General features: G+C 41.0%; 2 protein-coding genes across 3 annotated transcripts; both read right to left on the bottom strand.

Moving 5' to 3' along the window:
• Positions 1-300: 300 nt before the first annotated feature.
• LOC131546623 (lactase/phlorizin hydrolase-like) lies at positions 301-10,969 on the bottom strand. The gene is given in 20 exon segments (XM_058786340.1): positions 301-985; positions 1,107-1,271; positions 1,274-1,342; positions 1,442-1,665; positions 1,761-1,892; positions 1,983-2,089; positions 2,454-2,656; positions 2,753-2,951; positions 4,059-4,349; positions 4,438-4,706; positions 5,282-6,735; positions 6,737-6,836; positions 7,732-8,377; positions 8,455-9,008; positions 9,011-9,123; positions 9,192-9,246; positions 9,344-9,443; positions 9,577-9,642; positions 9,726-9,771; positions 9,910-10,969. Coding segments are annotated over 19 exon segments (4,989 nt in total). The 5' UTR covers positions 9,744-9,771; positions 9,910-10,969; the 3' UTR covers positions 301-761.
• Positions 10,970-11,179: 210 nt separating this feature from the next.
• On the bottom strand, positions 11,180-24,041 carry LOC131546625 (lactase/phlorizin hydrolase-like). 2 transcript variants are annotated; one of them, XM_058786341.1, is made up of 4 exons: positions 22,820-24,041; positions 22,644-22,693; positions 22,377-22,415; positions 11,180-21,374 (listed from the first exon to the last, which is right to left on the bottom strand). In XM_058786341.1, the coding sequence occupies exon 4, from the start codon at positions 11,824-11,826 to the stop codon at positions 11,236-11,238; it is 591 nt and encodes a 196-aa protein (XP_058642324.1). In that variant the 5' UTR covers positions 11,827-21,374; positions 22,377-22,415; positions 22,644-22,693; positions 22,820-24,041; the 3' UTR covers positions 11,180-11,235. The 2 variants fall into 2 exon arrangements, with proteins under 2 accessions (XP_058642324.1, XP_058642325.1); XM_058786342.1 differs by having other exon boundaries at positions 11,180-11,570; positions 22,644-24,041.
• Positions 24,042-24,712: the final 671 nt, after the last annotated feature.

Here is a 24,712-nt window from a genome sequence, read left to right as displayed (position 1 = left end):
CGATAAACCTGTTGTATACAATCTACTTCATGCCTTCTGTCCTTGGATTGATAGTTCATTCCGATTTATCTAGTAAAGTCTTTTTACTGTGAAATATTTTTATAATGTAAGGAAGAATAACTTTTATATTTTTAGTTATAATTCCTGACTCATTGCCTCTCTTGTGATTATGCTAATGTTTTGCTTTTGACATCCCTGACGCCAGTGTTGGAACTCTGTTTGTCCAACAAGTAACTCTGTTAATAAAGTTGCAAATGGATCCCAACTCCATTGACTCTGCATTACAACAAAACAACTGAATTACTTTATTTCTTTGATTTATTGTTTAAAATCAGCATGTACAGAGATAATTCATATGCAAAGCATTAAAGCACACAAAACCGAACAATCCACTCTATGCATTTAAAAAGACTGACATATTGAAATGAATTTCATATACATGTGACAAAAGTTGCACTTGATAAATTAAAATAATGTTATAATATAAGAAAGCTAACATAACATTTCAGTGTTTAGCGCCACTTTGTACATATACTTTCTGATGATACACTGGAAATACACCGATTTTTCATTACATTGCTAGTAAATTAGAGAAAGTTTACTGATATTTTACTGTTAAAGGCAGATTTTCAGCAATTGCTGATATTTTCAAAGATACATATTTACAACCATTTACAAAAGTCATAATATGGAAAATTATATTAAGATTATATTATATTAGGCCGATTATGTTAGGATAACTGGTAACACAGCTGTTATGTTTAGAACTTGTATTTGTTCTCAAGGGCAATGTGTTCCTCCACAGGATGTTTTTGTTTCTTGGATGCCTTGACAAGTGCAAACGCCATCCCGACAACAGCGACTGCTGCAATAATGGTGAGACTGAAGAGGACATTGAGACCCAGTGCAGCATCAGAACTTGACACTTCCAAACCCAAGAAACTAACCAACAGTTCCTCACCAGGAGGAGATGGAGGAGTAGTACCTGTAAACAAGAAAAGACTCAGTTGAATGGATGGATGGATGGAGAGACAGAACGACAGATAGATAGACATACAGAGTGAAGTATACAATGAATAATGAATGAACAAAAGAATAGATGTTACCTTCAGGTTCATGGATCTGACATTCATGTGGACTTTCTCCTGGGCTTCTGAAGCCATTGCAGTTGATTATTGTAGCATAGTGCCAGACAGATTTCTTAGGAATACGTGGTAAAGAAGGATCTGATCGATTTACATAGAAAAGGCCAAATCTTTCATCATAACCATTGCCCATTCCAGATTGTCCATTAGTGACCAGGCAGCATAGCCGCGCATGTCCACACTATCCAGCAAATACGCTAAAGAATAAAAAGACATTTCATTCAATTAGCACAAATGAATTTTTTACCAATAGTCTCAAATTGATGCATGAAGAAAGCATTAAAAAATCTTTTTACCTTTCAGGGCCTGATTGATATAGTTATCATAGTAGTGGATTCGGAGGACGTCATTCAGATTTACTGGCCCTCGTTCTGATACACCATTCTCTGTAACGAAAACAGGAGAGTTTCCGTATTCATCCTTGATGAATTTCAGAAGTTTTCTGAATCCCAGTGGATTAACTTTCAACCAGTCAGATCCAGATTCCAGCCATGTACGATCACTAATAACTGCTGCACCCCTGGAATAGATGACAGCATGATGAATATTAATGCATGTTTTAAACAAATTGGGCCTGAAACAGTGTGACGATGTTGATTAAAACTAAAAAGCTACCTGTCTGCATCATAATGTTCTTGGTTCTGAAAGTCAACGTAAAAGGCTAAGACAGTGGTGTAGTGGTTGAATCCAAAATAATCATGAGTTCCCTTAATCCTCGCTACTTCTGCCGGGGTAAATTCTGGAAGCCTGTTAGAAGTCAAATGCAAATGTAAAAACTTTTATAAGAATTTGAATACAAAGCTTTGAATTCCTCAGAAAAAAAGATATCTTTATTACCTTGATTGTGGTCGGCCAGCCGCTAAACTTCTCTCTCGAATAGTGTTCTTCATTAAATCGCTGTAATCTCCATTGAACACGGGATGAGCAAACCAACCCAACATAAACTGTTTTGAAAGATAAAAAGAGCAGCGGTGTATTATTTGTTCATGCACACAAGGTATTGTTATTGCGGTATCATTGCTGTACTATCTTAGTATTGATTAATAATTTGAATTAGTTTTTATTTTTAGATTTTACATTAATTTAAATTTTATTTAAAGTTTTAGTGATTTTGTTGACTCATTTGTGTTAGTTTTTATTTCTTTTTTAAAATAATTTTTATTTCAGTTGTAGTTTTAGTAATTAAAAAAAAACAAAAAAACTGCCTGGGCAAAAAAACTGAAATAAAATATATTTTTGTATATTCCATTTTATTTCATTTGAATTTATTTCAATTAACTTAAATGTTTAGTATTTTTAAAACTGTACCTGAACTACACGCAGGGCAGCATCCACGTCTTCCTGTTTGTATGGGTTTCTTGGTTCAGCCCAGTCAGAGTTTATCGTGATGCCAATAATGCCACCTTGTTTTGCACGATACTTGTCATTATACACATGCCAGGCCTCAGCATGAGCCTTGAGAAGGTTGTGTCCCGCAATATATGGTGCAGTGCCGGGATTAGCATTTATGCCTGGACAGAAACAGAATATCAAGAATTTTATGATGCATTATTAACTGTTAACACTGAAACTGAAAGCAAAAATATGATTTTCAATACAAATCATACCTGGTGCAAAAATTCCATGGCCATATCCATGAAGTGCAACGATGAAGGGTTCATTTATAGTGATCCAGAACTTCACTTTGTCTCCCAGACTGTTAAATACAACATCAGCGTAGTCTCTGAACCTCTCGACAATGGTCTGATTCTCCCAGCCACCAACATCCTGAAGTGCTTGTGGGAGATCCCAGTGATACAAAGTCACCTGCCAATTCAAAATGATTAATAGCCTAATAGCCTGTCAGAAATTAACCAAATTATTTTAGCCTACAAGAGTGTTACATCCCTAGGATGTATGTGTTTTATTTAAAATGCATTGTTGATATGTATTCCCACCCTTTGGGTGTGTTTATATTTCCCCTGCGTGTGTGCGCTCTCCCTCTCTCTCTCTCCCTCTCTGTCGCTCTGCTTGCTTGGCAGTTGCAAATTGCCCACAGGTGGTGCTCATCAGAGAGTGTACACTGTTTGGAGGGGCTCACTTCTCCCCTGCTCCAGACTTGTGTTAGGGATTTCTTCTCTAAGAGATCTGTTGATTGTGGTGTGAATTTAAATAATTATCTGTTGAGTGTGAACTTCTGAGAATAAGTTGTATTCCTGTTGACCAGCAGTGTGTGTTGAAACAACCAGTGTGCATGTAAATTACTTAAACTACCTATCTTGTTAACCTCTTAACTGTCACCGTCCACCCTGTGGGACGCCTACGTTTACTTCACTATTTTACAATTAAATCCTAATCTAATCATGACAAACTATATATCGTTGGAAAGGTCTAGGACTCCTAAATAGGTATTTTACCACTTTTTTTGTTAAAAAATGTAGGAAAAGTAATAGATTAATTTATGACAAGAGTGGCCCTAAAAAATGTATATCATAACAGGAGTTCTGACCTTTGTCACAGAAAATCTTCTTAGTTGCCTTTTTCTCTATCACGCTTTAGAAATCATAAGAAATTATATATCAGTTGAAAACTTAAAATCTCAAAATTCATCCTTTGAAACCCATTTTAAAATCAGACATTGCATTACCATGGAAATGGTACATCAAAATCACATTGGAAAATGTTTTCATTCATGAATTATAAAAAATTAAGTTTGGATAGTGCATTATAATGTCTATGTTCAAAACTGTGAGTGACAGTTAAGGGGTTAAGGTATCAAAAGGTATTGTAATTTCTTTTCTTTATTTGATTTATGGTTACATTGGAAGTTGTAGGGGGAGGGTGCCATTTTGTTTTGTACTTCTGCTTATCCCTGTTTTTTGGTTAGTGCATTGCATGCGATTTTTGCATGAAAATTTATTCAAAATATTTTACCTGTGGCATGATATTGGCTTCCAAAAGAGCATCCAATAGCCTATGATAGTAGTTCAGTCCAGCTTCATTAATTTTCCCGTTTGTTCCATCTGGCATAATTCTGAGCCATGAAATAGAAAACCGGTAGTTTCTGACCCTGAGTGTTTTGAGACTGTTGATATCCTCAGCGATCTTGTTGTAGCTGTTACAGGCAATGTCACCGTTGTCATCCTGCAATATCTTTTCCGGAGTATGAGCAAATTTGTCCCAAATGCTGAGACCTTTTCCATCGGCCCTCCAGGCGCCCTCTATCTGTGGTGTTTGAGCATAAACAAATGTCCTCATTTGAAGACACTCAGGATAGACAAAATACAGTTTCATTTGTTAAAATAGATTGTACCTGATATGAAGCGCTTGCTGTGCTCCACATAAATCCCTCTGGGAAATGTCCATACAACTTTTCTTCATCCTCTGTCAGTGGAAATCCATTATTTTTGATTATATCAAAGTAGAGGTGAGCGGAGCGCTTTGGAGTTCTTGGCCGACTTGAAACTTTAAAGTTCACATAGTGAAGTCCATAGCCAACAGTGTAGCCTTTCAGCCACTCGAAGGAGTCCATTAGAGAGGAAAGAATGTAACCCTTGACACGTACTCCATCCAGATTGTGCGCTAAAAAGAGAATACATATAAATGTCTGTCAAGTTCAACAATTTACAGTGTAACACTATTAAAAACACTAAAAACACTGGGTCTCATTCATTAATAATTTTGTACAATTCGTGTTTTATGCAGAAAAAATGCTAAAATTTAGAACCTTAGATGTTTATGTAAAGCAATGTTTTTGGTATTCAAAACCATGAAAACCAAAAACTACACAGGATTGGGTTTCAGAAGTCTCAATTACCATAATATTTAAAAGGTATTGATTTATGATTTATGAATGTAAATATTTATAAGCAGATTTCATGCTTAAAGGGATGGTTCACCCAGAATTGAAAATTCTGTCTTTAATTGATCACCCTCATGTTCTTCCAATCCCCCAAGATTTTCGTTCATCCTCAGAACACAATTGAAGATTTCATTTAAAATATCTTCAATTACGTTCAGAGGATGAACTAAAGTCTTAGGGGATTGGAACAATATGAAGGTGAGTAATTAATCACAGAAATTTCATTTTTGGATGAACCATCCCTTTAAATATGAACAGTACAAACAGTTGGTGATTACAAACAGTGTTAACGTACCCTTAAGGGCCTCATCAATATAGGTCTTCAAGAAGAATATTCGATCAGTGTCATCAACTGTTATGTCAATGCCTGTTGCCACACCATTTTCCGTAATATAAATCTCAGGGTCTCCATACTCTTCCTTTAACCAGTTAAGAAGTCTCCCGAGTCCCCAAGAAACAGCCTTCTGCTCATTAACAGCTGTATTTATAGAGCCATCTGCATTGTCCTTTTCAACATCCTGATCAGTTTCATAAGACTCAATATCAAGTCTGCTGGTCACATGACGCACAACTTTGGTAGTATATGTATTAATGCAGAATACATCAGCTGATCCTTGGATAAAGGCTTTGTCTTCATCAGTAAAAGATGGCAACCTGGATTCTGTCAAGCCTTGAAGTTCACTCTTGTTCCCAACCTGCCACTTCATGGCATCAGGATAGTCGCCATTTTTAAAGATGGGGTGTGCAAACCAGCCTAGCTGGAACTGAAGAGCTCGATCAGCAGCCACCACCTCTCGAGGAACATTGATGTCTAGGGGCTCTGCCCATTCAGCGTTCAGACTAATGGATACCAGACCTCCTTGAGATGCCCTGTATTTCTCATCATAAGTGTGATATGCTTGTGCATGAGCTTTCAGGAGGTTGTGTGCAACCCTGTATGGAGCATCTCCGGGTTGATTCACATTAGGTGGAATCTGACCCAGTCCATATCCCGACCATGCAATTGCCTGAGGCTCATTAAATGTGATCCAAAACTTTACCCTGTCTCCAAATGTTGCATAGCAAAAGTCACAATATTCATTGAACATGTTAATCATTTCAGGGTTTACCCAACCATTGATGTCCTGCAAAGCCTGTGGCAGGTCCCAATGGTAGAGAGTCACCATGGGTGCGATATTGTTTGCTATGAGACCATCTATGAGCTTGTTGTAATAGTCCACCCCCTTCTGGTTAAGAGAAGATTTATAGCCGTTGGGAAAAATTCGAGACCATGACAAGGAGAATCTGTATGTTTTCACTTTTAGGGCTCTTAACATGTATAGATCTGCATCTATTTTATTATAACTGTCACATGCAACATCACCATTGTCATTGTTTGGGATATTTCCAGGTTTTTGAGTGAAAGTATCCCAAACACTTGGCCCTTTTCCATCTGCATTCCAGCCACCTTCTATCTGATATGCTGAAGACGAGACACCCCAATGGAATCCCTCTGAAAATGTACCATAGTGATAAAGCGGTCTCTCAAACTTGGTCTGAGGGGAAAACTTTTCCCAAACAACCTTGGATTTTGAAGGTATTTCAGATGGTGGCAGACTAGGGAGTCTTGTGATCTCAATTTTCCTTCCATATATTTCCATCTTAGCCTTTGCCGCAGTCTCAGCAAATCCATTTCTCTCAATCACATTTGAGTAGTAATGTGCTGATGCTTTGGGGGTTCTCGGTCTGTCAGAACCTTCAAAGTAAACAGTGCAATCCAAATCGTTGACTGTAGCCTTGTGGACCCTCAAATCCATCCATTAGAGACTGGACTGTAAACCTCTGGACGTCAATTCCATCCAAATTCACAGCTGTTTTGACAGAGAGATGTAGTTAGTAAACTTTAGATAGCAACCTTTTATTATATACAGTAGTCTGATGTTAAAGGGATAGTTCACCCAAAAATGGAAATTCTGTCATTAATTACTGAACCTCATGTCATTCCAAACCTCTTGAACCCGTAAGACCTTTGTTCATCTTCGGAACACAAATTAAGATATTTTTGTTTAAATCCAAGAGCTCTTAGACCCTCCATAGACAGCAACACAACTGAATTGTTCTCAGGTCCTGAAACGTAGCAAGGACATTGGTAAAATAGTCCATGTGGGTTCAACCGTAATTTTACAAAGCTACGAGAATACTTTTTGTATGCAAAGAAAACAAATAACTTTATTCAACAATTCTTCTCTTCTTCATCCTGTCAGCTGAGGTGCACCACCATTGTGGAGAGAGCATCACGACGCATACACTTGCTTCCGCTTCATGTAAACAATGCATGCACATGGTGCTGCTGCTTACGTTAACACACACACACACACACGTGTCAAATGCTTTTACTGATTTAACTAGATTTTACTGACATCCTTGCTACGTTTCTGGATCTGGGAACATATTAGTTGTGTCTATGGTGGGTCTGAGAGCTCTTGGATTTCATAATAAATATCTTAATTTGTGTTCTGAAGATGAACGAAGGTCTTACAGGTTTGGAACGAGGGTGAGTAATTAACGACAGAATTTTCATTTTTGGGTTTACTACCCCTTTAAGGTTTGGCAAATAGTGTTCTTGGCCTGGAAATAATGAATACTATATAAAGAATAATTCTCTCCAAGACCTTAGGTTTAGGTCACCAACTCCCTGACTGACTTTTTATCTCTTTAAACATTTAAAAGGTTTTAAACATTAAATAGTTTTTTAAAGATGTTTACCTTTCATTGCCTCATTAATGTAGGCTTTGAGATAGTCGACACGCTCAGTGTCACTGAATACATCACCTTCGTATTCAGTTGGCATACCATTTCCTGTGATATAGATGGGCACCTTTGTGATGGACATGTACTCTGAAGAGATGTAGTTCAATAATCTTCTAAGACCCCATGGAACACATTGGATCTGGTTAGAAGCCGTGGGGGGCCATGTGGGGTCAATATGAGTCTGGAAGTCCCCGACATTATTCGGTCCGGCATCACAACTATTCAAGCTCTCACTAATCAGTCGGAAGGTGTAATGGTTAAGTCCAAAGAAATCAGCTGTGCCTTGAATTCTTTGTTTCTCAGCCTCAGTAAAAACAGGGAGTCTTGCCAGCTCTTTACCACATGCACCTTTCTTTTTCTCAGTTTGTTCCTTTAACACGGTTGGATAGTCTCCATCTACAAATATGGGATGAGCAAACCAGCCCAGCATGAAGTTTAGATAACGCTCAGCTGCTGCTACATCCTGATCACTTGAGGGATTCCTCGGCTCTGCCCAGTCCGAGTTAAGAGCAATGCCCACTTTTCCACTCTGTCGTTTTCTGTAATTATCATTATAAATATGCCAGGCTTCAGCATGAGATTTTAGAATATTGTGCGTCACCTGCAAAAACAAACAAAGAATTGTCACTTTCTAAACTCATAAAAGTATATGGTACTTTCTCAGATTGACAGACACACCTTGTAAGGTGCTACTATTGGGTCTTTCACTCTTGGGGGATGTTCCCCTGTTCCATACCCCAAGTTGCTCACTACCCACGGGCTGCCGAAGGTGATCCATGTTTTGACTCTGTCTCCATAATGTGAGAAGCAGAAATCAGAAAATTCTTTGAAAGCTTCCACAATAGCGTCATTTTCCCAGCCGCCTGAATCCTGCAGAGCTTGGGGAAGGTCCCAGTGATGCAGGGTAACAGTGGGCTCGATGCCGGATTGTAGGAGTGTATCAATCATCTTGTCATAATAAGCAACACCCTTTTCAAGCAAACTTTCTTTGCGTCCGGTGGGGAAAATGCGAGCCCAGGAAATTGAGAACTGATAATTAGGTACCATCATGCCTCTAAGCAGATACACATCATAGTCCACCTTGTGATAACTATCACAGGCCAAATCAGTGGTTTGGTTTCCAATGACATGACCCTCATGGCTAAATCGGTCCCATATGGTCAAGCCCTTCCCGTGTTCAGCCCATCCACCCTCCACTTTGAAACTTTCACTGGAGACAGACCAGTCAAAATCAACTGGTCACGCTCAGCTTCAGTTTGACTTCTGAATTTCTCCCAGACCTTTTGGTATGAGAATGCAGAAGCTGATTTCTGGTGCGAGACTGTCTTTATATTTTCCATCTGCAAACTAAATGAGAACATACTTGTTATGACTATTATATATTGATATTTGTACCTTATTGGTCTCAGATTTACTTAAAAAGGTTGGTGATGTCACAGCCCATGATGTGAAGATCTTTCTTCTGTAAAACTGACAAATAATACTAGGTTAGCATCTGGTATTTTCATTTCATAAAAAGCATCTTAGACTTTCGACACATCACTTAAAGAAATATGCTAACATTTACCTCTGAGAATTGTGTGAAGTGGCTGGAAATGATTTTCATATTCATCACAGTCTTCGACTGTCAGCTGATACATTAGGATGAGCTTTTGACCACTGCCAATCTGAAACAAGAGTGTCAAGTGTCATTCCAGAGTTAAGTGACCAGCTGTGAAATCTGATGACTATTCACTATTGTAAAGATTATATAATATTTCAAGAGTCACAACAAATCATTATGTGTAGCTTCATCAATACCTCTGTAAGAGGTGTCTCCAATTTGCAGTTGTACTGCATATGGAGTGATATGAAATCCACATGTGCCTGAAGATGAGACAAGAGACATATGCGATGAATAACATAATATTGACCAGCATAATATATGATGATCTGTCTCGAACACTTACCATGATTTTTGATCTCATTTGATAATTGGACTTAATATCACTGGCTCTGATCCCAACAGACGAGAGAGAGCGAGAGAGCATAACCCAGGAAGAATACATTCATGATTGGCAGCAAAAAGTAACTCAAGTAAAGAAATTAACTTACTTCCACAGAATAAAATCTGATTATAAATTAGCGCCATACCGGAGCAGTATTAAAGACTATGGTCAGAGAAAGCTGCTGACGAAGTATCGTCTGAGTGTGTGTGGAGACGGGCCGACACAAGCAGAGCTGGAGAGCCAGAGAGCTGCGACTGTGTTCTCACTGCACTGAGGGACTCGTAGAGGACGAGCTGCACTTCCTCACGGAGTGCAGCAAATATAAACACATCAGAGATGCCCATTTCAAACAAATAGCTCTAGTTTCACCTGAATTTAACCATAAAAGCAACTTAGACAAACTCTGTTATATTCTGGGAGAAAAGGAAAAGTGTATCCACCTGGCAGCGCAGTATGTGTCCTCCTGCCATCAAATGAGGGACAAAGGCTGATCCCTCCTTTCCATTTATAACTGCTCTCTGTATTCATTTAATCATTTATTTTTTAATTATTTATTTATTTTTATTATTTATTTTTTTTTACCTACATGTATAATATAGACATGTGTTTCCTCGTGATTTTATTTATCTGTATAATATATGTATTGCTTTGGCAACATTGTGATGCTACACAGTCATGCCAATAAAGCTGAATTGAATTGAGAGAGAGAGAGAGAGAGAGAGAGAGAGAGAGGCGAGACTTCATCATTGTATTATTATGTAAAAGTTGCTTTTTAAAGTTTTGTTGTTTTAACATTTGTCCACGCATATGGGCCTGTTTTCAGATTGCATGTGGTAAGTTGTTTCAGTGGGCCATAAAATGATCCTTATAATAACATTCAGTTGTAAGTCATTTATAAGTGATTAGTTATTGATGAACTAATCATTTACAAAACATTCATAAGCGATTAATAAGTGATATATGCTAACAATTTATGCATGTTTTGTTAATTCATTTGCAAGTGATTAGATGAACTAATAATTCACAAAACATGACTATATGTTCACAAATGATTATTAAGTAATATGCTAACGATTTACAAATCTGTCTTAAATAGCATTTAGTGATTAATAATATATTAACTAGTAACTATTAACCATTTACTAAGGATCTGTTTGATTATTTCATGCTATTTTTAAGATAACTTAAGACAGATTTGTAAATCGTTAGAATATTACTTAATTATTTGTGAACATATAGTCATGTTTTGTAAACAATTAGTTCATCATCATCTAATCACTTGTAACTGATTTATAACTTAATCTACAAAACATAGATACAAATATTAACATATCACTTAGCTATTAATAAATTATGGACACATAGTCATGTTTTGTAAAATATTAGTTAATCATTAGCTAATCATTTATAACTTATAATCGAATGTTATTATAAAGTGTTACCTAAGTTGATAATAAATTAATTAATAAACTCATGCCTTACCTTTGAACATTTGATGATAGACATTGTAAACATTTGCATGAGACTGGACAGCATTTTGAAGTTGCACTTCATGTAACTCATGCAGGTGACTGAACATGATGAATGTGTCCACAAGATCTCTAAATGTATTGAACACAAATCCTGCATACTGCTCAAACATCTGCACCAGTAAGGGATTCTCCCAGCCTCCATATCTGGCTCTGAAGAGTTCTGGTACTGCAGACCGATGGAGAACCAGCAGAGGTTTGATGCCCGATTCAGTCAGTTGCTGCACGAGCGTCTTGTAGCACTTGACAGTGTCTTCATGTGGCTGGTTGGGATCACCTGAAGGAAGGATGAGAGACCAGGACAGGGGAACTTTAAAGTGGGTCACCCCTCTGCTCTGAAGGTACAGGAAGTAGGCTCTGGATTGTTGAGGCAGTGGACCTCCACAGTTAAACGTATTGTCTTCATCTGATGATGAAGTCTGGCTGGATTTCAGAGGGCCAGCAAGTAACATGAAGTCCTGTTGCTCTGCATTACTGGAGCTCCAAAAAACAGCCAACAAACCTAGAGAAAGAAACCCCTCTAGAACCTTCATCTTGACTGTTCTACAAAGGGGAAGAGTGTTCAAAGCTCTTTATAAGTAAGTACTACTGCTAATCTAAGGGGGAAGCATACATATTAGCATCACAATCTTGCAGTTTAACTTTAATCTAACTACTGATACAATTTATGGCAGTTGTTAAGTTTCATAACTATTATATTGATCAGTTGCCAGGAACCTATGGCTAGCAAGTCACACATGGCTCTCTGACAAGAAATTAAAGTAGTATGAAAGCATAAAATGCATTTCCCTTTAAATTATAATGTGGACATTTTGCCCCTACAGAGGTCTTGAACTTCTTGACTGTATTCAAAAAATAAAATTATTTTGACACAATCTGTTGAATTGGGCAAAAACAGACAACCTTAACTTGTAAACGCTTGCATAAAATCAGAATCACATTTGAACTCATGCTATTCAAAAACAGCACTAATTGCTCATGTGATATTGTCTAACTATATTATATGATATTAATACAAAACAAAAAACTCACAAGAGTATTTTTGATACAATATCTAAAGGGGCATTTAAATGGAAAAAAATAAGGCGTTAAAATTATTAATGCATCACTAATTGTTGGAGAGACTTTGACTGTCAGGATCTGATTTGCAATTGGATGAGTGAACCCCCTGGGTGCCGGTTAGAGCACAATATAATATAAAGGATGAGGAGACAGGTGATTGGGTTTAGATGTATTGATAGAATGTTATCAATTTGTAGGCAGTAGAGGCATTAGTCTGGAATACAAGAAATACAATAAACAGTCATGAATAACAATAATTAAGCATATACACAATGATAAAAATCCATTGGTACATAAAGGCAGCCAAAGTATACTAAATCCTCATCTGTACCATTCCTCAGTGAACAATACAATCCAAGAAGGGAGAATAAAGGTATCACAGTATGCACTATAAGCAATCATCTAACATGATAAACGTCCCTCCATATATGGCTATAATCAGGACCCATCAGAATGTGATCGCTAGTTTGGTATAAACAGCTCAAAATAATCAATATCATGTCACTGCAGTATCATGGAAAACAAAACAGTGATATCCATATCCATAAAGAATAAATAATCACATCTCAAGCAGAATCATTAAACTAAATGTATAGACATGCCCGCAGCCATCGTTTCTGTTCATGTGTGGGTGACACAGTTATAAATAACTCAATACCGATCTCAATAAACACAAAAATAATGCAAACAGGCTTACTTGTAGGTCAATGACTAACACCTCAAGGTAACAGCTGCAGGAAATATCGCAACTGAACAAGTAGAAATGTCCTTTCAGCGATCGACTCGACAGATGTACACTTCAGCAGGCAACAGTGGCTTAACTAACGAGACTGCTCATATGATGTCAGAATAAAAGCCCTCTCTTAAAGGAGCCTTTACAACAGCCGCCCCCAAAGATGAGAAGCATCTTTGTATTCAAGAAAGGCGACTCTATTCTGGAGGGTTCGGAACTCCAGGATCATCTGAAGGCAAGGTTGATAGAACCACCAGGCGGGCCACTGGTCTGGTATAGATATGATCCTTGACCTGCACATCTGCGGATCTAATGTGGCCATCAGGACTGAGATGGGTCTGAATGACTTACCTACAGGCCACAAACCTCTGGGCAACTGAGGGTCGACAATCATGACATAGGTATGCTCACGGAGGTCAGGAGGTGAGGCTTGCCATTTCTGCCTGGTCTGCAAGCTAGGAAGATAATCCCGGATGAATCGAGACCAGATTCGATCGGCTAGGATCTGGGAATGTCTCCATCTTCGGCGGCTTAACATCTCTGATTCTGGGTAAATGACTTGAGGCAAGGATCCATCAAGCCTCCCCATTAGGAGACTACTGGGGGTCACTGGGTCAGCATCCACCACGGAGGATACGTAACCCAAAGGTTTTGAGTTAAGGATAGCCTCGACTTCCAACAAGACCGTCATCAGGACCTCCTCAGGAACCGACTGGGAACCCAAAACGATATACAAAGCTGACTTGACAGATCTCACCTCCCTCTCCCAAACTCCACCAAAGTGAGGGGCTGATGGGGGATTGAAGCAGAAGCTGATCTTCTGGCACGCAAGATGACGCTGCAGTTCAGCAGCTAAGGCGGCATATGCCTCTCGCAACTCCCGCTCGCCTCCATGGAAATTGGTCCCTCGATCTGACCATAACTGTGCTGGGGTGCCTCTCCTAGCGATGAACCTCCGAAGGGCCATAAGAAAGGAATCCGTACTCAGGCTAGGGAGTAAGTCTAAGTGTATGGCTCTAGTGGTAAGTCACTTAAACAGAACACCCCAACGCTTCTCTGTACGTCTACCAATCTTGATTAGGAAAGGACCGAAGCAATCCATCCCACATGAATGGAAGGCAGGCTTGTGAAGCTGTAGGCGGGCGGAGGGTAGATCAGACATCTGAGGCACTGAAGGCTGGCCTCTTCATCTTCGACATTCCAGACAGGTATGCTGAAACCGCCGAACAGCTTCACGGCCTCGCAGGACCCATTAATGCCTCCTTATCTCAGCAAACAGGATGATGCAACTGGTTGTCGTAATGGTGGATTATCAGGCGAGTAACTGGATGTCTAGAGTCTAGGACTACAGGATGGACAACAGAATCTGCAAGGTCAGCCACTCTCCTCAAACGACTGCCCAATCTAATCAAGCCGTTAGAAGGATCCATCTCAGGGGCCAAGGCAACTAGACGGCTACTAGGTTTCACTGTCTTCCCGGATGCCAACAGGTGGTAATCTTCAGGGAAGGATTCCAGTTGGACGCCTTTAAGGACATGAACTTTGGCTCGTTGTAGGTCTCGGGCAGTGATATCCAGTAGGTCTATCCAGGTAGGGTAACTCCATTTATCGGGGTGGCTAGAGGTGTTTGGTGAGGTAACAACTCCACAGAAGGTGGACTTTCGCAACTCTGCTAGATTTTCACCAGCCTCAGAAGTACGAAGGACCGGCCATTCTTGAAGGTCAAGGAGAAGGAAAGGGGGTCCTCGGGACCACCGGTTCAGGGAAGCGAGGTAGGACAGAGATCTCCCCTTGGTGAGGTCATCGGCAGGGTTATCTGCAGAACCAACATAACGCCACGAGCACTGATCGGTAAGCTCTTGAATCTCAACTATCCTATTGCCAACGAAGACTCTGTAGCGACAGGACTCTGACTTTAACCACTGAAGGACTGTCGTAGAATCTGTCCACAGCACAGTAGACTGAATCGTCAAGGTCAACTCATTTGCCAGCAACTTCGCAAGCTGGGCTGCGACTAAGCTCCCACAGAGCTCCAATCGAGGAATAGAATGTACTCTCTTAGGGGTAACTCGGGACCGAGCAATGAGGAAGGAGAGGTAGGTCTGACCAGCTGGATCAACGGTACACAGATAAGCTACGGCTCCGTAGGCTTGCTCAGATGCATCTGAGAAGATGTGGACCTTGCGAGTAACTCCATCAATCCCAACTGCAGGAGGAACATAAGGCCGAGGAAAAGAGACACTAGGAAGGGCGCGAAGTTCCTCTTCCCACTGTATCCAGGAATGGAGAAGGTCCGGAGGTAGGTTGGGATCATCCCACTCTCTGTTTGTTCCAAAGGTGCTTCACGATCACCTTCGCACGAGTGGTGTAAGGAAGGAGCAGTCCCAGAGGGTCATACTGACTAGCAAGGACCCTATAAATATTCCGCAAGGTTGGGGTCTCATAGATCACGGGTCTGTGCTTATAGGACAAGGTATCAGACTGCCAATTCCAACTCAAACCTAATGTGGCCTCAGGAACATCGGCCTTCTCCTGCGTCAGCCACAACTCCACACTAGTCACTCGAGCCTCAGGAGGTAGGTGACTTAATACAGCTGGATCGTTACAGGCCCACTGCTGGATCTCAAATCCAGCCCCAGAAAGGATAGTGCGCAGACGATCTATCAGACTCCGGGTTGCATCAGCAGTAGGTAGGCTCTGGAGGCAATTATCTACGTAGAAACATCTTTCTACAGAGAAACGAATCTCCTCATCTGTTAAGGAGTGCTGACGAGTGTGGCGCTGGAGTGCGTAGATAGCACAACAAGGGCTGGAGGTGGTGCCGAAGGGTAGGACCAACCACTCGAAGGTCCGAGCAGCCTCATTCATCTGCAGATCTTGCCATAGGAAGCGGAGCAGAGGACGATCTTCAGGTAGGAGGCGAACCTGGTGGAACGTCGCCTTAATATCTCCTCTCCTCTCACAGCTACAGGATGCTCCCGAAAACGAAGGAGGACACCTAACAACGAAGTTCCGGGGGTTGGTCCGGGCAAAAGGTACTGGTTAAGGCTCTGACCTCGGTGCTGATGGGAACAATTGAAGACGAGACGGGACTTCCCATTGTGGCTAACAATGTGGTGAGGAATGTACCAACACTCAGGGGTATCAGGAACAGGATCAGGATCAGGCACTACACAGATAGCTCCAGTTTCAAGGAGTTTACGCATCTCTGCTCGGTAGGTCTCGGCCTTCTCAGGATCCTTCAACAGACGCCGTTCCACACTGCAGAGATTAGACAAGACTGAATCTCTCGTAGCATTTAACAAAGGCATGTCTTTATGACAGAGAAGGGGAGTGGCAAGGCGACGAACACCCTCAATCTCAAGGGTAAGGGTCTTGTGGTCAAGTAGCTGAAGGGCTTCCTGGTCTTGCTTGGAATGGGTAACTTCTTTACACTCCCGGTGAGGAACTGTATCCAACTGCCACAATCTCTGTACGTGGTGTAGGAGCTCATCTTGGACAGGAACCAAAGAGATAAGCATGCAGTGGCGAGGGGTGGAAGGACCACCTACGGAAGGAACAGGACCCTGAAGTGTCCATCCTAGGCGGGTACGAACAGCAACTGGAGCTCCTGGGCCGCCCCGTCGAACTGGCTCAGTAGGGGTGATAAGGTGGGGCTGGTCAGAACCGATAAGGAGAACCGCAGCAACTGATCCACCAGATAGGACTGGCGCGACAGGTTAAGGAGATCAGCAGTAAAGGCGTGACTGATCTGATAACTGATCTGCGGTCGGTAGACGGGAGAAATCTGGAAGGATATGGAACAACCACGAATGACCTGAACATCGTCTCTGACCGTCCGTAATGGAAGGTCTTCAGGAACACCCTGAATCCCTAGGGCTTCAACGGCAGTGGGAAGCAGGATCGTTCTCTCAGACCCATCATCCAAGAGGGCGAAAGTCTCCAGGGTACGATCCTCATAACTCAGGTGCACTGGAACCACTTTAAGCATCACACGAAGAACCTGTCTGAGGAGGAGCTCGTGAAGCAACTCTTCTCCACAGTAGCAGAATCCTCAGTAGAGGAAGGACTGACATTCACGTCGTGAAGGGAACGAAGATGTAGGCCACGGCAAAGACTGCAGGGCTTCTTCAGATCACATTGGGCAGCGTGGTGGCATCTGGCAAAGTGCCAACAGCGATTGTTTTTATGGATCCAGGTCTTAACTTGATCAGGCGTAAGCTGGGCGAAGGAAGCACACTGACTCAGGTAATGCTTAGATGCACCGCAGAATGGACAATAGCGCTTCATTCTAACACACTTCGCTGGCTGCATGGAACCTCTACGAGGCATGGAAGACTCAACTGGGGAAGGTGACAAGGATGTGGTTGGGGCTGAGGATGCTCCAACTCCATGCAGGATAGCAACGGATCTCTTGCCAGAATGTGAGCTCTTAGTGGTCAACTCTGCATCATAGCTATGACACCAGGTCTCATAACGAAGCCAATTAGAAAGGTCAACAAAGTTAGGTGTAGAACCAGGTTGACGAAACATGTGGCGACGAAACTCCGCTCTCTGCTCTGGGGGAAGTTTGCTTAAAAGGCGTGCGACATGGGAACCACAACTCAACTCGAGCTCCCCATCACGTCCTAAGGTTCTCAACAAGCCAACTAGTGACTGGACTTGGAGAGCGAATCTCTGGAAGGCTGGGATGTCATCTCGTCTAACGTCAGGACTGTCCAGGACACTAGCTATCCTCCTCAAGGCTAACTAATGTGGCTGGCCATTCTTGTCACAAAGTGCTGACATAGTATCGGTAAAGGGGGTAGGGGAATTCAAGTTAGCATCAGCTATCATCTTAGCTTCCTCGAGCTTAAGGTGATCTACTAGGATCTGGTACTTAAACAGCTCCGTGCCATCTGGGGGAAGCAGGTTTTCCAGGGCTATGCGAAGGCGAGCAAACTCACTAGGATCTGGATGCGTAAACTTAGGGATGGTAGGAGGGGGACCACGATACACAGACTCAGAGGAAGGGACTACAGTGCGCACCCTAGGCTCTGACTGAGGGAGAAAGGCTGGGACCCTAGGAGAGGGAGGTGCTGCCTGGTGGTGGGCAGGCACTGGCATGACACTAGGAGTGAGAATCTCTCTAAGGTCTTGAGGAGTAGGAGGTGGAGGGAAATCACCAGCATCAGGAACACTAGGCTGAGGAGGGCATGAGCGAGTGGTAGGGAGCACTATGGGATTCTGCTGAGACCCTGAGACCACAGGCCGATAGGAAGTAGCTGCATCAGACAACTCGAGGGCACCAAACTGTCTAGCCAAGGCTTCGTCAGGCTCAGGCCAAGGTGGCGGAGGTAGATCAGGGAAAGGATCACAATCTACTACAGGAGTGGATACACAGGGCTTCACTGGAGAACTGGACAACCGCAATGCTGAAGGCTGCCCCGGCAACAGAGGTTGACCTCTAGCTTGGCTAAGGTCTGCTCGAAGGGACTGCACTGCTTGTACCAACTCTCAACTCTCTCAGATTAGCTTCGAAGGCTGCACGCTCGTGACGTAGGTGCTGTAGCTCACTGAGATGAGCAGAAGCAATTGAATCAGCCGCTGAAGGTGGGGAAGGGACCAGCTGAGGGCACACAGGAGGCTGGGTAGGCTGATAACTGGACGACAGGATCTGCGAGCCATCAGGATGGAGGCAGTCACCACCAGGGAAGGCAACAGACGGCTGAAAGGACGGGGACCAGGCTGGGACAGGCGTCTCCACAGTGCGGGACACACCAGGCTCTGAGACAGGTCTTCCTTGGGAATACTGCACCTCATACTGTTCTAGGTAGGCTAGAGGACGAGTGAAGCGTTTAGGGCATGCTCCGCCAACAATCTCCTCGTCAGAGTCCATCATTTCAGAAAGGAACACTCATCCGGCTCGAAGGACCACAATGTTGGAGAGACTTTGACTGTCAGGATCTGATTTGCAGTTGGATGAGTGAACCCCCTGGGTGCCGGTTAGAGCACAATATAATATAAAGGATGAGGAGACAGGTGATTGGGTTTAGATGATGTATTGATAGAATGTTATCAATTTGCAGGCAGTAGAGGCATTAGTCTGGAATACAAGAAATACAATAAACAGTCATGAATAACAATAATTAAGCATATACACAATGATAAAAATCCATTGGTACATAAAGGCAGCCAAAATATACTAAATCCTCATCTGTACCATTCCTCAGTGAACAATACAATCCAAGAAGGGAGAATAAAGGTATCACAGTATGCACTATAAGCAATCATCTAACATGATAAACGTCCCTCCATATATGCCTATAATCAGGACCCATCAGAATGTGATCGCTAGTTTGGTATAAACAGCTCAAAATAATCAATACCATGTCACTGCAGTATCATGGAAAACAAAACAGTGATATCCATATCCATAAAGAATAAATAATCACATCTCGAGCAGAATCATTAAACTAAATTAACAGAAACGATGGCTGCGGGCATGTCTATACATGTGCGGGTGACGCAGTTATAAATAACTCAATACCGATCTCAATAAACAAAAATAACGCAAACAGGCTTACTTGTAGGTCAATGACTAACACCTCAAGGTAACAGCTGCAGGAAATGTCGCAACTGAACAAGTAGAAATGTCCTTTCAGCAATCGACTCGACAGATGTACACTTCAGCAGGCAACAGCGGCTTAACTAACGAGACTGCTCATATGATGTCAGAATAAAAGCCCTCTCTTAAAGGAGCCTTTACAACACTAATTAATCAAATTAACATGTTTTTTACATCCACTAAAATAGACATCACTAATTATTAAATATTTATCTACTTACAAACCCTTTGTAGTTTTTAAATTAACCCCAGTTTGAGAAACCCTGGTGTTTATTGCATTTCATGTTGATATCAAAGAAGGGAATGTATTTTCTGTAATCAGTAATGTACTACAACTTATAAGCAATCTACCCAGCACTGACAAAGACCAGTCACTTTCTCCAAAATTCCTAGTCAGAAACTTTATAAACACACATTTGCAAACTCAGCGTCAGCAAACCCCAAACATTTAAAATGAGTATGTAGACAGTGCCTATAAATTTGATTGGCTAAATAACAGTGACCTGATGTCAGATTCTTGTTTGCTGTCAGAGAGACAAGTGTGACTTCCCAAGACACCTATTTCAGTGATAACTGTCAGAAAGTAGATACATTTTATCTGTGGTATTCTATTAAAAAAAAAAAAAACACTAACTAACAGAATCTTTAGCTTGACACATTATACTGAAAGGACAATGCCTGTGGTGTGGGGACATTGTAAAGTGTAAACTACTCATCAGTTTTACAAACCTGCTGGTTACAGGTTGTGTGTATACACCAGGGTGAAAGATCTACGAATGATGAGTAAACATTTACACCTGATGAGTAGTTTACACTTTAGAATAGGGGATCCAGAAAGTGTTGTAAATGCCTTGTATACACTTACAGATCATTTGTAACAAGAAAGAAAAATCTACGATAACACTATTTTGATAGTCCACTTTAGACATTCTACTAACAGTAAATAACATTGCAACTACATGTCAACTAGCAGTCATTAGAGTATTAGTAGACTGTCTGCTTAACTTCTAACACTTTATTTTGATGTGTCCACAACATACTATCAGAAACTTTGCAAGTATGTCAACTTATTCTACTAACCCTAAACCTACCCTACTGAGAGTTAGTAGACATGTAGTTACTTATAGTTAGTAGAATGTCTAAAGTGGACTATCGAAATAAAGTGTAACCAAATCTACAAATAATGTGTAACACATTTACAAGTGATGAGTGGTTTACACTTTAGATCAGGGGATGCAGAAAGCTTTGTAAATGATTTATTCATGCATTTACACAACAGGTTTTGAATACTTTGTAGTGTGTACTGCAATGTAAAGGCTGACTAGTGAGGGTGTAGACAGATGTCTTCTCTGACACACATGATGATAATAGTACAATGTTGACATTTCAATGATTTTTGAATGCAGTCACGTTTTGAAAATTATTAGTTCATCATTAACTTACAACTGAACGTTATTATAAAGTGTTACTGAGAATTTTAGCATTGCATCACATGCTCACCAGTGGATCCTCTGCAGTGAATGGGTGCCGTCAGAATGAGAGTGCTAAAAACATCACTATAATCCACACAACATACATATCACATTTAAGTGTTGAGTAAACAAGCAAAGTGCATGTGATTGTAGTACAGATGTGGAAATGATGAGGACTTTCAAATTTGAAAACATGCATCCATGTGGCTGCTTCCAGTTCACAGAGACAACAACACAGACAATAAAAATAAGATGAGAATAAAAAACACACACGTAAATATAAATAAAAAAATAAAATACTAATAATAATTTGAAACATAGATGATCGTATGTACAGTTGTGCTATAGATGATATAATGGGTTAGAATAGAAGGAGATGCAGGGATGTACTAGGATGGAGGTGGTAGCAAATAAATATAAGGTTATTGCACATTGTTATTGCATAATGGGGGCATTTAACTGTTCATAAGGTAGATTGCCTGGGGAAGAAACTGTTCTTGTGTTTGGCTGTCCTGGTGTGTGTGTGTGTGTGTGTGTGTGTGTGTGTGTGTGTGTGTGTGTGTGTGTGTGTGTGTGTGTGTGTGTGTATATATATATATATATATATATATATGTGTGTGTGTGTCAGTCTGGTATATGTGGCACAAGTTTGCCTATTTAAACATGAAGCTAAAGACCAGGTAGGAAGAAGATGAAGAAAAAAAGTATATATCATTTTATGTGGTCAAACAGTCATTTCAGAAATTCAGACCTTTTCACTTTTTGCAGACATTATTATGTTGTAGATTTAATTTAAAACTAATACAGTTTAAAAATGACAAAAAAAAAGAAAAAGGTCTATAAAACTTTGGGCAGCCTGCATGGTCACTACTACTTGACTACTTACAACACCCTGACTCAACAGTACAACAAAATTAATCTTAAGATTAATTCAGTGGTTCTCAAACCTCTCCATGAAGTACCCCCAGCACTGCACGTTTTGTAGGTCTCCCTATATCTGACACACCCACTTCAGGTCTTGGTCTCCACTAATGAGCTGATGAGTTAAATCAGGTGTGATAGCTGAGGGAGACATAAATGTGCAGGGCTGGGGGTACTCCAGGACAGGTTTGAGAACCACTGTCCTAGCCCATCTGATTACAATATCATAAAAGAAATCAAATATTTACACATCTACTCTATAGCAAAATATAATATTCAATTACTTACATGGCACAGGTGAACTCTTTTCAGATGATCTTGACAAATCTGACAAAAAAAAAAAATATATATATATATAGCAATCACAAAAATATTAGAAGAAATGTAGCAGGAACATTATTACACTATTCACATAATTCACTAACAAACTACAAAATACATAACTTTACAGATCAGATGATGCTTAAATAAATAAATAACTGCTGCATGACATATTTAATGAACCTAAAAAATGAGAAAAATGTTTGACAGTCAGCTTAAAATATATATACTTACAAAGCCAAAGTCTTGTGACAAGTGCTGTGGAGCCTTTGGGGTGCAGGCAGCTACTGACACAGAAACATAGGGGAGAAAAAGAAAAAGCATCACTCACTAGCAGATAATGCATATGTCTGTACAAACTGAACATGGCAAATCCAAGATGCAGGATGACTGCTAGACTGATCACTTACAACAGTCGGATGACAATCTGAAAAAAGTAAAAAAGAATAAATATTTTCAGTATTGAAAATAATTATAATTTTACTTGAATATGACTTTTATTTCTTCCCTGGTGTATACACATGCATACATGTTTTACTTTTATTGTAATTATTTGTTATTAAAAAGCAGAATTAGCAGGCGCCTTCATGGCGCAGGCACTGGGGGGCGCTCTTGAAGCGCGGACTCTTGGATGCGCGGAGACAGGGAGGCGCCTTCGTGGCGCAGGCACTGGGGGGCGCTCTTGAAGCGCGGACTCTTGGATGCGCGGAGACAGGGAGGCGCCTTCGTGGCGCAGGCACTGGGGGGCGCTCTTGAAGCGCGGACTCTTGGATGCGCTCTGGCAGCGCGGAGCTAGGGAGGCGCCTTCGTGGCGCAGGCACAGGGGGGCGCTCTTGAAGCGTGGAGCTGGACGGGACCAGCGGAGGCACAGACGAGTTGGACGGGACCAGCGGACTTGCCATACTTGCCACTGTCTGGGAGGTCCACGGGACGGTGGAAAGTGGCCCCGAGCCGGAACATCTCAATGATGGTGGCGTCCTGCAACGTCGTTGCCGCGGCGAGCTCACAGAACTCCCAGGTGTAAGTGAAGAAGGGAAGACTCTGGAGGGTTAAGGCCGGCACGCTTTCCACGAATTCCATCCTGTAGTTCGGTCTGTTATTCTGTCACGGGCGTGTGGTTGTGGCGTAAGCAAAATGAAATATAAATGAAAGAGAAGAGAACGAAACGGCATCAACTCACTTTTCCCATTTATTTTAACTCATCAATAACGGACAAACACAAAAGGAGGACTGAGGACTTTTAAAGGAGAGAGAACAAAAGAGCAAACAACGTAATTAAACTCAGGTGGGGACAATGACAGATAATTAACTAATGGGGACAGGAACTAAACCAAATAAGGACAAAGGGGATTCCCGACAGGCAGACACATAACAATCATGAAAGCTCTCCCGTCGGGCGATGTCCACTCAGAGTCCGGCTGTGCGCGTGATGTGACGACCGCAGCTTATATAACCTCTGGTTCTTTCGTGGGCTTTGCACGTGAGGTGTAAAATAGTTTAAGTTTCATTTATATCTACTGATTTTTTTTATTTTATTTTTTTTTAATCATCTGAGATATACATTTAAGTCATTACCTCATGTTATATTTTCCCTGGCAAAAAAATTAAAATTAAATTAAATACATTTTACACACGAACTCACACACACACACACACGTTTGTTTCTGTGGTTTACAGGGACTCTCCATAGGCGTAATGGTTTTTATACTGTACAAACTGTATGTGCTATTGCCCTACACCTAAACCTACCCCTTACAGGAAACTGTCTGCATTTTTAGATAAAAAAAATAAAAAACACCATTTAGTATGTTTTTTAAGCCTTTTGATTTACGGGGACATAGGCAGTGTCCTCATAAACCACCTTCAAATTGTAATACCTCTGTCATACCCATGTCATTATACAAATTTTGTCCCCATAAACCCCAAAAACCAGTACACACACACACATATACATACACAGTGGGGCAAAAAAGTATTTAGTCAGCCACCAATTGTGCAAGTTCTCCCACTTAAAAATATGAGAGAGGCCTGTAATTTTCATCATAGGTATACCTATGGAGTCAATTTAATGCCGCATATATATGCAAAAGAAAATAAAGTATTGCAAAAATAAAATAAGTTTTGCAAATAAAAATAAAGAATTGCAAAATAGATAAATAAAACAGAGCAAAAGCAATGATTTTGCAATACATATTTTCCATGGCCATATCTACTAATTTATTTGCAATGCAGCTTTTATTTTGCGTTTCAGTCAAGTTTGAGCTTGCGATACCGTTTTCCCTTTGCGCTTCACGTTTCTGCGC

Source organism: Onychostoma macrolepis, chromosome 09 (genome assembly GCF_012432095.1).
Source record: "Onychostoma macrolepis isolate SWU-2019 chromosome 09, ASM1243209v1, whole genome shotgun sequence".
NCBI classification, from domain to species: Eukaryota; Metazoa; Chordata; class Actinopteri; order Cypriniformes; family Cyprinidae; genus Onychostoma; species Onychostoma macrolepis.
The sequence above is the reverse complement of the archived record's forward strand: the minus strand, read 5'-3'. Positions and strand labels throughout refer to the sequence as shown.

What these genes read in the sequence shown, in the direction of transcription:
- LOC131546625 (XM_058786341.1), bottom strand. Translation starts at nt 11,826, where the DNA reads ATGAAGGTTCTAGAGGGGTTTCTTTCTCTAGGTTTGTTGGCTGTTTTT.